Genomic DNA, 16878 nt, shown 5'->3' with positions numbered 1-16878 from the left:
CGGACAACGACATCACGCACGGTTAATAACCTTTGGTCTGAAACTAACCAAACGATCCTGCGAACATGGAGGAGTGGTGTTTGCTTACCAGTGTGAACTGGTCGTAGACCTGCATGAGGTCCTCTGTCTTGTACTGCTCCAGCACCACAAAGTTGTCCAGGTTGGCGCTGCCCCTGCGAGCGCAGTCCTGGCAGTGCACCACGTACGTCTTCTTGCTGTTGCTCTCGCTCGTCACAAACAGCAGGTCAAACACTTCCACCTGAATGGAGCAGAACACAGCTGTGAGGTCCACCCTGGGCCACAAATTAGCTTTTTGCCTTAACTGAGAGACATTGACACAAAGTACATTACATGCAGACATCACATAGGGAGGTCGTCGTATGCAAGTGGCTGTCGCCTTGCATAGCTGAAGCCGCCGTCAGTGTGATTTCGTGTGCATGAATGGTGATTGTTAGGCAATACTGTAAAGTGCTTTTGGTGGCCACTGGTTAAAAAAAGAAGCGCTCTATAAATGAAGTCCATTTACCATAAAACAATAACGCACGTTTCGTTTGATTGTGGCAAACGAATTAAATAAAAACATTTCAAGTTAACATTAAATATAAATAGGGGGTGGGTTACAGACGGCCAGCTCTGTGCTCAGGACACTTGGGGTGCGGGCAGAGGGGTTCATCGAGCTGTCGAGGGAGCCAGCGGTGACCTTGAGAATGCGTGCCTACCTCACAGATGCTGCAGTAGTGGGCCGGCTCGTCCCTGGACCGGCCGTGCCAAACCATCTCCTTCCCCGCAGACTGCAGCCGCTCCCGGAGCATCTGAACCTGTTTCAGCGTCCGCAGCAAACAGTACCTAACACACACACATTTTATAAACTTTATTTGATTCCACGTTTCACCTCGAATCAAGTGATTTGACTTGTAATCAAATCACAAGTGAAAGCCCCCAAATGCAAGGTACACGCATACACACACACACACACACACACACACAACATGACGCTGGGGATGGGAGTGTGTGCTCACTTGATCATCTCAAAGAGCTTGTGGTCCGACACTTTGATGTTCCGGGCCATGTTCCAGGAGAGGTGGATCATGGGGACGATGGACTTGACGCTCTGCAGTTTGTTCCACTCGTAGCGCTCCACCGCCAGCTTGTACTGGTGTGCTGGGGAGCCAAAGTACCCTCATTGTGATACACGCCACGTTGGAGTTTGGTGAATCCCATTCATTCATGGTCTACGTCACTTTACGAGGCCAGAAGGTTTTGACCATGTACCAATTGTCCAGTCATGCAAATCCATTATTTGGCGTACATCATTCAACATTCAACTTGCTGCCAACTGGCATGCTAGATGAGCTACTTATATTTACATCTTTCTACATCTATTAACACACTGGTTCGTCAATGTTGACTTCCCAATACATTGTCATTGGCAATTAGTCAATAGCTCAGACTAAGCAGTCTAGGGTTCGAGATGGTCCGAGGCCATTCAAAAGTAATGTGGGATCCAGTAAAAGATTCAACTCACTGTCTCAAATTGGCTATTACAACAATATGAACCATACATTTAGTTATAGAGTGCTATTATGGCTCAATATTCAAATGTCTTTAGGTCCTATGGTTGGGGGTGGTGGAGGGGGGGGGGGGGGGTGAGGACATTCCAAAGGTTTTGTTTCTCTCAGTATTTCTAGCTTTATCATGGCCTTTATTAATTATGTGCCTGATCTTAAAAGGACCTTCCTTTGCCTAACCATGGCCGGTCTTCACACCACAGCGGCGACGCAGATATGTAGTACCTGGGACTAAAACACCCTGGGTAATTCTGGTGGAAACGCGGCTCGTTGCAATCAAAGCCCCTGCCAACCCCTTCAACAGCACAGTACCATGGCAGGTCTGACTGACGCCTACCTGTAAGGGGGCCGACGTTCCAGGCGATGTTGTTGCACCAGCCGATGGCCTGGACCCAGTGCACGGTGCCCGTGTTGAGCCACACCAGGTCCCCGGGCCGCTGGATGAAGCGGTACACGGGCACGTTGGCCTCGTACAGGTCCTCCAGGTTGGGCCACCACGAGCCCATCAGGAAGTTGATGTTGTTTCTGCAGAGGAGGGACACGCCCACAAGCAGGTCAATCATCTTGAATCACAGCATTCAAACAGTTAACGGGTGATCAACGAGCTAAAACATTTGTGTTTGATTTATAAAGCAACGTTGACGTTGACCTTTTTCGTGGTTTATACCACAAACAACATCTCTGGTTGCCATTTGTGTACAAGAACAGTATTGTGACTTACTTTTCACAGAAGTCATTGATGGTTCCCCAGTATGGCTCAGGCACGGCAAACCACTCGCAGTCTCCGGGCCCGATGTTGACGTTGACCGAACAGAAGTTGTTGTTCTCTTGGTGACCTTTGGTGACCAAGAAGACACTAGCGGTTACAAAAAACATAAGCCGAAGCGACCAGGACGAGGAGGCACGGGGGGGGGGGGGGGCGATTCGGAGAGGCGGCGGTGAGGGTCCTCGGGTGTACCTGGCGTCCTGCTCCCGGGGACCTTCATGTAGAGCTGCACCGTGTTCATGCCCAGGATGGTGTGCCCCACGTGGCTGAGCAGGTTGCCTGCAGACACCACGCGGGCGAAGGCCGGCAGCTTGGCCAGCTCCTGGAGCTGCAGCTTCCACCTGAGGAAAGACGGGGGCGGGCTTAGCTCAGGAGGGGGTGCGTAGCTCCGCGACTCCTCCTAGCTGTGTGTCGAGGTGTCCCCGAGAACGAAACCTAACCCCAACTTCTCTGGCTCCCGCCTCGCATAGACGACGTCACCGTTGGTTTGAGTAGGTATGACCGTTGTAAGTTGCTTTGGATTAAAGTGTCTGCTTATTGCCGTGTGAATGACGGGTTTACAGGGCTCGCGCTGCAGGCACTAGGCAACGGGACGGCAGGTGTGTGGGTGAATGGAGACGGGGGGGGGGGGGGGGGTCCTGGGAGGGGGCACTTACTTCTTCTCGTCTGAAAGGTCGATGTTGGTGCCGAACTTGAGGTGCTTGAAAGGCCCTTTTCGTCTGCGTGCAGCACTGAAGGGAACACGGGACACAGAATTAAAGGGGAAACAAACCCTAGAACACCTCATTTTAGAGTGAAAGCGGTGTTCCATTAAATATCCAGAGAGGCGGTGATGGAGAGAACTGGTGTTGCAGACATGAACTTACTTCTCCGGAGAGGCCGCTTCTGCCTCCAACTCCTTCTTCTTCTCACTCTCCTCCTGAACGGTGGCAACACGAAAATATATTTTTTGCATTCAAAACGTGGGAAAGGCTTAAGGTTAAAAGGTAATTTATGCAATAAATACACGTTTTACATTAAGTGTTAGGTTTTAGATGGAAAGAATGCCTGATGTAATGAGCAGGTGATTCTGGGTGGGTGCTCGGGGCGGGCCACTGACCCGTAGCGACTCCTGGAAGGAGGAGGCCTGGTATTGCGCGTATTTGACGATGGTGGTGTGGGAGCGGCTGCTCTCGCAGCGCCACATCTTCCGGCTGGCGCTGGGGTCCCAGTTCTCGTCGGTGGGCTGAGCCAGCTGGGTCCTCACCTCCACCAGGTGGTCCGGGTTGGCGTCCACCAGCGTCTTGGTGGAGAACAGGCCCAGGTCTGTAGGGGAACAGGCGACGAACCAATCAGGGAGCGGACGAGATTGGATGAGGTACAGGAAGAGTCGTGATGACCATTTGGGGGTATTCAAATTGTGCTTACAAATAACAACCAGAGATGCATTTCTTAAAATATAACGATGAATTTTGAATCATTGAAAGCATTTGCCTGTGAAGATGTTTCTTGCTTATTCAATTGGGTGGTAAATGTTGGCAAACGTGGCTGATGAGATGGACTCAAACTGTAAAACATAGAGATCCAGCCACTAAGACTACAAGTGCAGTACGCAGCATTGCATTAAGAGCAGTGAAAGCCCTGCTCCCCACAGCCAAGCGATGGGCACAAACACTGCCCCCAGCCATGGTACTCATACTAGCTGTACGCCCTAAAAACCCACTAAGTCCTCCTGCAGAGACGGAGAAAAGAGTCTCTGTGTTTGCTGTGTACGCAGGGACTGATGCTTATTTGACACCATTGCACTCATAATTGATGCACCAAACCCACCACTGAAGCACATATCAAATCATATAAAAATCAATAAATTCACAAGTAATTAATAATAGTAAATGGCTACAAAAAAAAGAAAAATGCAATTTACATGAAATATATATGATCATGTTTAGCTGTAGACTAAATAAATGCATAGCACCGGTGCAACAATACATTTTTATCCATTATATTGACAATGAAAGCAATGTCCAGAGGACATGAGATCGGGACAAGCAGAGCGGGTTGACGTGCTTGGCAGGGCCAGAGCGAACGGATGCCAGCCGAGCTACTGAGTGCAGTGTCACTTTCTACTTGCAGGTGGTGCTGTTGTGGCACCCTTTAAATCCCATCACCGTGCACACGTCCTCCAATGAACACAGTGACACACCCACAGCCACGTGAGGGTGGATCAGACGAACACACACACACACACACAGTTCAAGCAACAGTCCAGAATGCAGACACACACACACACACACACAACTGCACAGTATGGGGCCACGTACCAAGTTTGAGAGCCCCTGCCAGGCCTCTGATGACGGTGACAGGGTTGGCGGCGTTGGTGCAGAACTGATGCAGAGGAGGGAAGAAGGCGTCCCTCTTGTTCTCCAGCTGCGGGACACACGGGGTTAGACGCACACAGGTTAGCTCCTCCCAATCCAGGCATGCATGGACCAAGGATGGACATCTCCGGTAACAGAGTCCTCAAAGTACTAACAATTGTGAGGAACGTATCCAAAACATATGTGGCATGGGTCTGAACCAATGTTTTCCAACCTGAAAAAGGATAGAGCAAGAGCGAGATATAGATATAGATATAGATATATACGGTATATATAGAGAGAGATAGAGATATATATATATTTTTTTTTTCAACCATGTTCCCAAGCAGCCACCCTCCCTCCCAGCTCATCCGTAGCTCGGTCCTTCTACGGCGGTGTCCGCTGTACTCACGTAGATGCTGGGTGTTGGCGGGTTGAGCTTGTCCTTGGGAAGCACGGGGGAGGGCGAGGGGGGGGGGCGCGGGGGCGGACACTTGTCCAGCAGGATGCTGCTGGTGGACAGGCCGTTCTTCCCCAGGTTCCTGTGGGCCGCCGAGAGGAGACGGCTTGAGAAACCCACCAGTGTACTGGGGTCACACTGCGGCCGTGACCCCAGGTCAACATGCTAGGTTATGTGTGCTACAGGCTTTGATTAACACAAAGGAGAAGGCACTTCTAGGTTTTACCGTGAAGGTGCATTCTGATAGGTTTATATAGTATACTTCATATTGTATCTTCACATCAACCGTGTGTCTACCGTGTGGAATTCAAACCACACACATTTATCAAGGACATCAGACCGTTTAGAATTTGCAGATTGATTTATGTTTACATTCAAGCGCTGAATTGATACCATCCATTATAGAAAAGTTTCAATAAGCCACGAATGCATACGTTTGATAAGGTAATCGCTTCTGAGTATGAATGGCCACTGGCTGCCATAATGGCCTGTGTGTTCTGTGAGAAGAACAGACCTGTGTGTCCATCTGACCCATGGGCACCCAGGGCTCCAGACTAACCCTTTCACAGGTAACACTGGTGCCACCTAGCTTTTCATTTAGTAGGACCAAAACTAATTAGGTAGCACCATATATATTTTTTTTGTGAACGGGTGTTCCTCTTCAGCGATGTTGTAGGCGGTAAACTTGATGATCATTTCTTCATTCTCCGCCGAGCGATTGCTCTCATCTATCCTATTAAATGAGGCGGGGAGGGGCTGGGAGCTTCGTGTGATGCAGCGGTCGCTGCACGTCTTGTGCTTTTGGCTTTCGTTGTGTAATATTAATGACTGAACTTTGAATTGTGTAGATCCATTTACAAAATGTGTCCTGCCTGCAACGGACGGGCCGCATGTCCTGCAGTACACACACACCATGGCTTGTCCCCCATATCGTAACCACGGGAACTGCACCAGCCACTGTTGTTGAAAACTGTACTTTTTCTCCCCACTGCCCCCTGCCTTTTTCGCCAACCTGTCACTGTCGTCTTCAGAAGAAGAATCTGAGATTCTTGTCGCTTCCTCTGCTCACCCTTACCCACCACCACCACCAACAGTAAGGGAGCAACGGATCACAAAACTCACGGTTCGGATCGTGTCACGGTTTTTGAGTCACGGGTCGGATCATCAACAGCAAAAAAGATAACGAGACAAATGTGACTTTAAATAAAATCTTCAAATGTGTAAATAAAGTGAAATTAAAGTGAACAATTAGGCAATAATCCTGCTTCCTTTAAGCATAGTGAATATTTAAAAAAAATTGCAATCTGAGGCATTATTCCTTCTTTTTAACATGGATAGTAAATAATCCCTAACCCTGGATTTACAACTTTAAATTCAGGATGTCTGCATTGCCTGGGGAGAGTTTAGAGTCTACACTCTCCCAAGACAATGCAGACATCCTCATCTTCTTCTTTTTCATCAAGTATGGTAGCGAAATACCGTTTGTCGTGTTTTATTTGGCATTTTGTAAATTCATTGATTTCGGTTGGAAGACTCATTGCTCATTGTAAGGGTCATTTCGCTCGGTTCTAGCCCTACTGTTGATACGGAGAACAGAGCGAAAAGACTACAACCAAGCATAAATATGTCCGGTTCCGGTTTCCGGTTAAAAAACAACTTCTTTTTTTATCAGCCGATCCGCGGATCACTTGCGTCCCGAACCGTGAGGGTTGATCCATACGGATCACGGGAAACCCGTGAACCGTTGCACCACTAAACAACAGCCTCATTCGTTTCCTCTGGCACATTTTTTTTCTTAAAATAATCGACTATCGACCGCTTCATATTGTATCTGCTTTGTTTACTTTTTCGTGCGTGCTGCGTGCGCAGCAAGTCTGTGCACGTATAGTGTGCAGACTATAGACTGTAAAAGGTGCAGACAGACAGGCAGACAGAGACAGGGAGCGAGAGAGAGTAGTGGACTCGCAGGAATGAGCCAGAAAGTACGATTTTATTATCAACCACAACCGCGGGCGTGGGGAGAGAAAGAAAAAAAAAAAAAACGCAAAAAAACCATTCAATCGTCCTCCTGCAAGTAGCACCGCAGCGACCTCATTCAATTTGAACTCGCGCCTTAAGAAATTAGGTCGCATATGCGACCTAATAGGTTGCACTCTGGAGCCCTGGGTCAACCCTCTGACTGTGAATGGCAGTAACAGGGTTTGCCTGGAATAGTGCAACATCCAACAAAACTCTATACACTAGTTACCTTAGGCAGCATCTAATCATTGCATTATGTATTATAGAATACAAATCATTATTTTTCACCAAAAGATTAAACCAATGTTTCCAAAAGCGTTTTTTTTTCGGAAAGTTTATCTCCATATGCAGACAAGGTGGGACGTTTCCATGCAGAAGGCTTGTGTCGTAACCTTCAGCACTTATGAAGGCTGGGACGTCCTTGGATGTTGAGCTTGGAGCTCAGGGATTCGGAGGACAAAACATCCATTTAGTTTAACTTCGCCAGCTAAACTGTGCTACCTTTCAAGGCAGTGCAGATCCCTTAGGGTAGCGCATTCATGTTGCAAGTAAAGTCAAGCAAAGTGGTTGAAGGCAGACTATGACATTGCATGGTGTACACCCTTGCTAGCTACTACTCAAAGTAGGACGGCATTCATTAATTATAACCATTCGGTAACCAGCGTCATAACCATAGGAAAAAGAGCCCAATATTAGCCGATTAGCCACCTAAATTGAACCTGCCGTCATAGATGATTGGGAGTCTCGAGAAGGTTGCACAACATTCCCAAGGTGCATCGTTGTGACCTGTACAATATTGGCAAGGCAGCGTTGAAGACGCGAGCAACGGGGGAGTGCACACATGGTCTGGGATCCAGTAGGCCAATGTTAGAGCACAACTTCTGAGTGGACAACGGACCAACCACCGCGTCGGGCGGCGTGAGACCTTGTGTCCCTTTCTGTTACGGAGATATCCTACCCTGAGAAACTCACTGGTCCGAATGGATGAAGCTTTCAGAAGTGAATTATAATCAGTGTATTGCTACAGGGCTGGCATTTCCTCGTTTACAGCAACATGAAGATGGTCGAAATGAACACAAAGCAAAAGACACTGAAACGCCCCCTTACCCAGATTTCAGCTCATTTGCCATCACACTTTAGATGTGTATCTTAAGTCTGATGGGGGAAAGTACAGACTCAACCACAGGGGGGTATTAAGGGGGACGGGCAGCAAAGGACTTACCTGCACGCTTTCAGCACCTCGCTGGAACTGGGGTAGATTGAAACCGAGGATAAGGGAGCCAGGCCTGAGGAGGCCGTGGCTAAAGGTTCCACCTTCACTGGGCTCCTGGAGTCGCCGGGGCCCTTGCCGTTGAGCTTGGGCGGCTGGTCATTGGACGGGCTGTTAAGGCAGGAGAGGCTGTTGGTGGCGCGGGGGTGTGCAGAGCAGGGTTTGGCGGAGGACGTGGCTGACTGCGGCGAGGAAGAGGCGGCCGAGTGCTCGGCCGATGGCTTGGCGTGGAGGCCCGGGAGGACGTTGTTGACCCTCTCCGGCGTCGCGGCGGGGTTACTGCAGTTGTTGTTGTCGTCGTTGCGGCCAGAGTTAGCCTTCCCCTTGAGCAAGGCGGAGAGCTGTGGATTGTCGGAACTGAGAGCGGCGGCAGGAGAGCCCGGCTGCGATAGGCCGGTCGACGGGTTCGTCCCCCGAGGCTGGACGTGATTAGTCAATCCCTGCGCGGGGGCGGCGTCGGAGCCCGGCGGCGTCCCCGCGGGGGGCGCGACGGTGGTCTCGGCCCCCGTCGGCGGGGCGGTGCCGTTGCTGCTTCCTGAAGGCGCGGCGTCTTTGGTGTGAGCCCCTGAGGTAGTGGCGGCGTGGGGGGGCGAGGACAGGTGGTTGGGCGTGGTCTGGGGGGAGGTGGGGGACAGCGAGGAGGCAGAGGAGGAGGCAGTGCAGGGCCCGGAGGAAGGTCCAACCTGATTGGCTGCACCGTGGCCGGAGGAGGGCAGCGAGGCGTGGGGGGAGGAGGAGGAAGAGAGCGGCTCTCCATTGGGACCCGCCGAATGTGAACCTGGACCTTTAAGAAGCCCCTGGGAAAAGAAAGACGGGAGCACAACCTGAGCAAAAACACGCCGCAACATCTCAACCAAACCCCCCCCCCCCCCCCCCCCGAGATCCCTCCACAATTTACAAGTACTGGCCCTAGAGGATTCCTCCCACACATCTCACTACACTGAGCTGTGGCTATAGACATGGTGCGGTGGCAGGGGAGGGCTACCTGAGAGGTGTTGTTGCGTGGCTGGCTCCTCCAGGCGTCGTCTGCGTGACTGGGACTACTGGCGGCGCTGCTGGTGCTTGTGTGACTGGTGTCTGTGCAGTTGTGAGGTAGAGAGTTCTGCTGCAGGTAAGGCACGTTTCCGTTGCTCGCGCCTCCGCCTCCTCCGGGGCCCAGGGTGTGATCGTTGCCCAGGGGAGCGGCGTTGGGGGGGCCCGGGGGCCCCGCGGGGCTCGCGGCACACGAACCGTTGGCCGTGCGCTGGGGAGCCGAGGGGTTGAGGGAGGGGTAGCGGGAGAGGCCGGCGAGGGGTCGGGGGGTCTCGGCGAGGGGGCCGTTTGGGAGGGTGGGCCGGTTCTGACCGTCTGCTGCGGTTGTTGCCTGCTGACGCATCTGGTGCGGGGAGAAAGCCAGGCGGGGAGGGACCCAACCAGCGGCGTCAATTAATGATACTGATGGGAGGCTAACTGGGTTTATATCATTTATGCAAAATGGGATAATTAAAGCACTGTCATTAGCTCGCTGCATAATTTAGGGTCTCTGCTGTTACCGTACGTGTGCAGGGATGTGTGTATGTGTGGGTGGGGGTGCATGTGCGGGGGTGTGTGTGTCCGGAGGTGTGTGTGTTTGTACGAGAGTGGGCGTTTGAGAGTGCGGGCGTGTGCGAGAGTGTGCGTGCGTGTACCTCCTGCTGATGTTGCTGTGTCTTTGCGGGCGTGTGTGCGGGCGTGTGCTTGTGCGAGAGTGTGCGTGCGTGTGCGTGTGCGAGAGTGTGCGTGCGTGTGCGTGTGCGAGAGTGTGCGTGCGTGTGCGAGAGTGTGCGAGAGTGTGCGTGCGTGTACCTGCTGCTGATGTTGCTGCATGAGGGAGAATTGGTTCTCCAGCTGTTCCAGCATCTGCATCTGTGGAGGTTTGAGACTGGCCCGGTTGGACCTCAGCTGATCCAGCAGCTGGTTGGACAACATGAGAACATTAATATTAGATACGGAACTCATACTCAACCATTTACGAGTACTCAGGATTGTAGACTTGGTAACAGATGTGATGTGGTGTGCCTGACCCACCTGAAGCTTCTGTGGTTTAAGATACCAGCTGGGAATCTGCTGGTGGACCGGGCTGGAAGCCCATGAATCTGCAGCAGCAGCAGCACCCTGCATTAAGACGAAGAGATAAGATAAACTGAACATGACTGGAGCTCCAGGATTATTCAAAACTAAAACAAGGGTGACACAATGCTTTACGATACAAGCTTAGAGGTTGTGATTTCTCAGAAAAAGGCTTGTTATTTGATATAAATGCAAAAGGCGTAGAAGATCAAATGCATGTATTAATGCATCAAATTCCAAGGATCAATTGCAACCTTCCACGACTAGTTTACTGCAGGACAAAATCGCAATTTCCATGGATTGAGTGTGAAGCCCTTGCTAAAACTAGAACAATATGACGGAATACCTTAGCTGGGCTTGCGGTACGTTTCCTCTTGGCGAGGCTGGCTTGTGAGTCCACCTGGCTGCTGGAGGCTTGGCCTCCCTCTGTCTTACACGCCTGAGGACCCAACACAACCACAATATGATAGGGCGACCGCAAGATGGGGACGACCCCAAGTGTCCCTGTGTTGAAGCAGTGTTTAGCAACGTGATACTGAAAATAAGTCACTACATGCACTTCAGGAATCTTTTTCAGAGTGTTGGGGAAACAATTGTTGCGCATAATTTGCATATTTCTGAAGCTTCAAATGCTGGATGTAATTGTAAGTTCTTCTCAGTACAGATAATCACGATAACAGATGAGGTACTTCTAATGGCTGATTGCCAAACGGTGTTCACAAACTAAATATTTGGACAGAGTCATATGATTAAGCCCAACAGGCTAAAACATTGCATGCATCTCAGCCAGAGAGTGAAAAGACTGCTGAGGGTACATCAGGTAAACTGCTATGCTTTAGCCTTATGCACAAGAGTTGTTATTCCCATCACTCACAGAACAAATGAAAACATGCTTAGTTTGGTCGTATTCAACTCTACAGCGCATGCATATTCAGGTTAGCAGGGTAAGAGGAAGTAGAAGACAAGCACCCCAAAGGAACAGTTCACCCAGAGAAGAAAGTCCTGCCATTGTCTGCTCTGTCAAGGTCGACTGAACCCCTGTCTATTTCCTTATTTTGCAACAAAAAGCAAGGGCATTTTAGTCCCATTCGCCCCAGTTCAAAATACAAATAAAATGATGGCAACAGCTCAGGCAGCAGAACGATTGCTATCCTACAATATTTAACTCCTTTACGTGTATTTTAGTACTGATGTAAACGGCTCCACGCAATAGCATTGCCTTGTGATTGCTACCAAGAAGGGCTAGTTAACACTATCAGTCCCACGATAACTATTGCAATACTGAAGTCTGGATAATGGCTGATTCACATTTTTGGGCGAACTGTTCCTTTAACCCAGCCAAAGGGAAGAAATAAAAATGGAATAGCAGCACTAAAAGAACTGTGATTCTTCATCAAACTTAAGAATGCGGGAAATGATGGTGTGGTGAGGGGTTGGATGATTAATTTTAATCTTGATAAGAAGTAGCAGAGCGAGCTATTACTAAGGTCAACCACCACCCTACTAATAATACCATTACAGTGTGGGCCCTGTTCCAACTTAATTAGAAACGAGAATCTTTTGGAGGGCGAATCACGTGTTGGATACACTGAGTGCCAAATGACAAAACACTTCCTCTCGTTATCCAATGAATGAAATTTGGGGTAAAGTGTTGGAGCAGGGCGTCAGCTGTAATAGTGGAGGTGGTGGTGGAGAAGACGGCTGTGCTGCCTTGCTCGCGAGAGCCTGTGCTCTGGGTCTCACCTGCTGCGTCTGTGCAGTGTTCAAGGCCCCCTGGCGGGACGTGAGCTCAGCGGGGATGGGCAGGCTCCACGCCTCCTCAATACTAGGAAGCATTTTACTCTTACTCTGCAGACTACCTGGCTGTAGGTTACACAACTGAGCCTAGGAGAGTGGAGTGAGAGAGGTACCGCTGAGCAGCTATAGACGCTGGAGTGTATAGTGGTTACTGCATAAAGTGCATGGAAATGTTAACCCTGTTGAAGAGATGGCACATTCAAAAAAACTCAAAACCAAAAAGGAGTCCGGTCAAACATGGTCAATGGCATGAGGTTATGCCTTACGAGTTACAGGTGAAAATAAAACGGAGTGTTCAAAACACACCAATATGAATCACTATTCATATCACCGTGGACAAGAAAAGAAAACACACAAAAAAAATAAAATAATTTTGCATGATAAACAATTGAGAATAATAAGCCAATGGCCGTCATCGCTTGCCAATACCAACAGCACAAAACCGTGCACACCGACAAGGTTGACGACATTAAACAGCGGCCAACACAACCGTGGACGCCTCGCGGGGGAGGGGGGTGTACCGGGGGGACCCTACCTGCAGCAGCTTAATGCGCTGCGTGAGCGCGGCGGTGTTGAGGCAGGCCTTGCTGCGCGTGGCGTTGATGTAGCACTTGATGGCGTCGTGCGACTGGCCGCAAGACTCGTACAGCGTGCCCAGGTCCATCCAGGCGGCCGCGTGGCTGTGGTCCAGTTGCACAGCACAGATGTAGGCCTGCAGCGCGTCCATGGGCTGGTTCTGCTGCTGGTAGAGCACCCTGGGAGAGAGCGTTACAGGGGCGGATTAGAGTGGAGCGCTTCTCCTTCACCGTGAAGAGGGGGAGCCATCATCTGCTGCAAGCGCTAGGACAGACTGAGAAGTGCACCAGCACCAAGTCATTTAACTCGTAGCCCATATACATGCATTTTGTGTTTCAGGGCTGTTCTACATTGTCCGACAGGATGCCATTGACATTTTTCAAAAGTCACAGGGCAAGTTTCTCCGTCATATGTATTTCTTTATATAATAACTCCTGTTATGCCCACGTTGTGAGGCAGCACACCCGTGATCCGTGGTACAGCCCAGAGTCATGCATATGGGCTGCTGTAAAGGCACATTGCCACTATTCACCGCTTACCCTATGGAGCACCAGGTATCCGCGCTGGCCTCTGACTTGTCAATGGACTGGCGGTAGGAGATGAAGGCATCCTGGACCTTCCCAATACTAGAGTAGCACCTGGGACAGAGAGGAAGGAACATGAGAGCACATAATGATTAACACAAAATATGGACGAGATCAAAAGTCCCCAAAAATACACAATAATATTCAACTAGCTTTTCAACGGCACAACGACTCAAACCAGCAGCATCATAGCTTACACCGCAGACAACCCGGTGGCCATTTGGACATAGAGAGGGTTTACTGTCCAGGATGTGTCCTAGCCGGGCAATAAGCGAGTGACCAGACGGCCTTTGAAGCCATTGACGCATGTTGAGCCTTTGCAACATGGTCCAGCCCCCTTGGGAACAAGCCTTACAGTGCCCAGGGCGATGAGCGGATTCACTGTGATAAACAGTCAACAGTCTTCGTACAGCGAAGCACGAACCCAAACGCAGCGCAGACTCCGCCACTGCATCCAAACACCTCAACTGTTGGGTGCATGCAAACACAGCCCTCCGAAGAGAGACAATGGCGCTGCGGTGCGAAAGGGGCAGACGTCGGAGTGTCGTCGATCATCTCACCTGCCGAGGAAGTACCAGGACTGGCCCGAGTTGGGGTCGGCCTCTAAAGACTTCTGCAGACATTGGATGGCGTAGCTGTCCTTGTTGCTTTTGTCCCCGAGCTGCTCCACGGTGTGATGCATCCAGCCTACATGGACAGAGGACACAGGGTGTCGGGGTGAGCTCTGAGGCACGCGCTGACGTGCTCGGGGTTATACACAGTGGCTTGGTTGCAGGAATGCTAGGCCGTGTTGCCCCCAATTAGGAGTGGAGAAACTGGGACTTCAAAGTGGTGTGCAAAAGGTTACTGTTCCTCCATGGTAGAGGGTGCTCTGCCCTGAGTCAGCTGGACTACCCCCACACTAAAGGCCGGGATTCGCTTCTCCCGTCTGATATGTAAATGCCCATCATAAACCGAAACAAATGGGACACACACACACAAACACACACACACACGATTTCTGCTGCAAGCAAGCAAGCTCTTGGGAGGTACAGACGAATACAAATTGCACATGAACCCTCCCATTACTTCTCCTCAACACCTGTGGCGAATCCCATGACAACCCAAGCAAAACAGAATGGGAATTGTTTTATGATAGGTGGGTGTTTGTGGTTGTTGGGGGAGGGGGGTTCTGGAAGGGGGTTCTGGAATCGACTACAGTGGGGATGGAAAGGAAAATTGCATTCCCGTGTCTGGACAAATAATTATTGTCCCTCTCAAATTAGCTAGGACAAAGGGGCGAGGGAAATAAATGTTATGGTTACTGCAAAACTGTTTGCATACCGAGGACATGCTACATGCCAAGGAATCAGTAGCTCATATTTATTTTGCCTTCCAGCTCCAACAGGTGTCCCTACACAAGCCACACACGCACAAAGGGAAAAGAAGGCCACGCCAGAGGAAGAAGGGATGGCCTAACGAGCAGAAGCGTAGCTGAGGATCCGTTCTGCGAGTTGCATGCCGGAGGGATTCAATGGCCCAAGGCAAGTAGTTAAAGATGATGAGACCCTTTGGTTGCCTTTACGAGCCAGGCAGTAAACACAGTGACCCACGGTACAGGACAGCCCTACCGCCCTACAGCTCTACGGGGAGGGGCTATCAGACCTTCAGGGACACCGCCACAGAGAACCAACTGAAACTACACTCCTTCTATCAACTCTTTCTATCTACATAAGAAAGAGTTTGAAATACTGTGAGGAGGATTACGCGCCAATTGCTTGGCTTAATACCTCATCCATCCACGATGTCACTGAATTTACAACAACCATGAACACAAAAACATCCAGAACAGTTCAAGTATACTAAAAAACATAATTTAAAAAAAAAAAAAAAAAAAAAGCCATGGGCGCCCATATAATTAGAAGAATTTTGGTATTTTGAAATTGGATATTTCTCTGCAGCATTTGTGTCTGAAATGACTAATTTCAATCAATAAAAACCGTTTGATTTCAGTATAACATAATATAATAAAATTAAGAAAACTGCATTAAAATAAACTCACTTCATGTAGGAGGGAGAATAATATCATGAAAAATGAATGGCCTGAATAAAATCAAACCACATGGGCCACATATCTTACGAGTAAAAGTGATCGGCCAACTGTGGGAATCTGAGTTGATCGGGGAATATCCTCCAATTAGCGGCATGGTATCCTATTCCCACAGCACACGGCATGATGCAACTCTGTTTTACCTCAGTATTACGTTCTCAAATGACTCCGCTGCTAAAAATAATACCAACACAGATAAATAAAGCTGTAGGCAACACGGTAATCAAACACAGCTGCCGGTCACGACCGGCCAAAAACAAAATCAAACCGAAGACAGTCGGTATTCAACAGCTTGGCAAGTAAATACAGACAAAACTAATATTAGTAATGTTTGATATGAATGACACGGTGCTCCGTGTCGTGTGTGTGTTGGAGAGGAAAACGAAAGGGGGAAAACTCACCAAGTTGTTGCAGTGTAGTGGCCTTCACCTGTGCAGGGAGACGTTCAGTCTGCAGTAGACTTTCATAGGCTTCCTTTGCTGTTCTGTATTTCTTCTGCAGGGCAGAACAAGGTGAGGGAGGAGAGACGACAAAGGTTGTATCAACCAGACAAGCTCAGGGCTCGTTTTATGGTCTCTCTCTATCTCTCACTGCCTCCAGACAGACACAAAGAGACTCACACCAGGGCAATGGCAAGACCCAAACACAGACACACACACATGGGGGAGGGTCAGTGTGAAAATGGACAGGCCAGACTCAACATGTCTGGCCACCTTAAGTGTGTATGTTCAGTTTGAGTGCAATGGTGTGTGGCTTTAGTTTATATGCAAGGTTGTATTGGCACATGCATTTGAGAAACCTGAGAACCCCACTGTTTGTTTTTACCCAGCGACCTCATTGCCCTTGTGTCTGGTGTGTGCGTCTGTGTGTCTGCGTGTTTCCCTGTTATCAGTTCTAACAGCCTTCTCAAAAGGCAACCTGTGACCACCCCACACAAAAAAAAAAAAAAAAACTCATACTCAGACAGAAACCCATGCACACACAGACGGACAACCACACACACACACACCCACACAAACACACACATACATACACACACACACACACCTACAAAAGAGAGGCAGTCTGGTGGGGGACTTCCTGTCAGCACTAAAGAGACACCTCAGGGTAAACAGTGACACTTGAGGCAATAAAAGACAGATAGGGGCACTTTGCAGTTCCTTCCTGGTTGGAACCTAATAGATACGAGATGGGTTTGGCCTTGGCAACCAGGAGGAAGGAAGGAGGCTAGACTCAATGTTTGTGCAAGAAATGAATTGCTTCGTTATTAACGTAACAATTAAGGACAAACTTAAGAGGGAAACACAACTTCTAGTGAGTGAAAC

At 49.6% G+C, this 16878-nt stretch overlaps 1 protein-coding gene across 5 annotated transcripts in view; it reads right to left on the bottom strand.

Annotated features, from left to right (window-relative positions):
- Positions 1-16878, bottom strand: part of kdm6a (lysine (K)-specific demethylase 6A) — a 36087-nt gene that overhangs the window by 1092 nt on the left and 18117 nt on the right. For 3 of the 5 annotated variants that reach the window (XM_060040603.1, XM_060040605.1, XM_060040607.1), the window contains 21 exons: positions 15955-16048; positions 14025-14151; positions 13420-13518; positions 12840-13059; positions 12251-12391; positions 10854-10946; positions 10466-10552; positions 10244-10351; positions 9405-9794; positions 8372-9216; positions 5083-5212; positions 4635-4740; positions 3434-3639; positions 3201-3253; positions 2991-3065; positions 2527-2675; positions 2290-2404; positions 1906-2093; positions 1020-1161; positions 720-846; positions 89-259 (listed from right to left, as the gene is read on the bottom strand). In XM_060040603.1, the coding sequence (XP_059896586.1) occupies positions 89-259; positions 720-846; positions 1020-1161; positions 1906-2093; positions 2290-2404; positions 2527-2675; positions 2991-3065; positions 3201-3253; positions 3434-3639; positions 4635-4740; positions 5083-5212; positions 8372-9216; positions 9405-9794; positions 10244-10351; positions 10466-10552; positions 10854-10946; positions 12251-12391; positions 12840-13059; positions 13420-13518; positions 14025-14151; positions 15955-16048 (3666 nt within the window). The remainder of the gene's footprint in view (positions 1-88; positions 260-719; positions 847-1019; positions 1162-1905; positions 2094-2289; positions 2405-2526; positions 2676-2990; positions 3066-3200; positions 3254-3433; positions 3640-4634; positions 4741-5082; positions 5213-8371; positions 9217-9404; positions 9795-10243; positions 10352-10465; positions 10553-10853; positions 10947-12250; positions 12392-12839; positions 13060-13419; positions 13519-14024; positions 14152-15954; positions 16049-16878) is intronic. The other 2 variants (XM_060040604.1, XM_060040606.1) reach the window with 2 other exon arrangements.

The sequence above is a fragment of the Gadus macrocephalus genome, chromosome 20 (genome assembly GCF_031168955.1).
Source record: "Gadus macrocephalus chromosome 20, ASM3116895v1".
Lineage (NCBI taxonomy): Eukaryota > Metazoa > Chordata > Actinopteri > Gadiformes > Gadidae > Gadus > Gadus macrocephalus.
The sequence above is the reverse complement of the archived record's forward strand: the minus strand, read 5'-3'. Positions and strand labels throughout refer to the sequence as shown.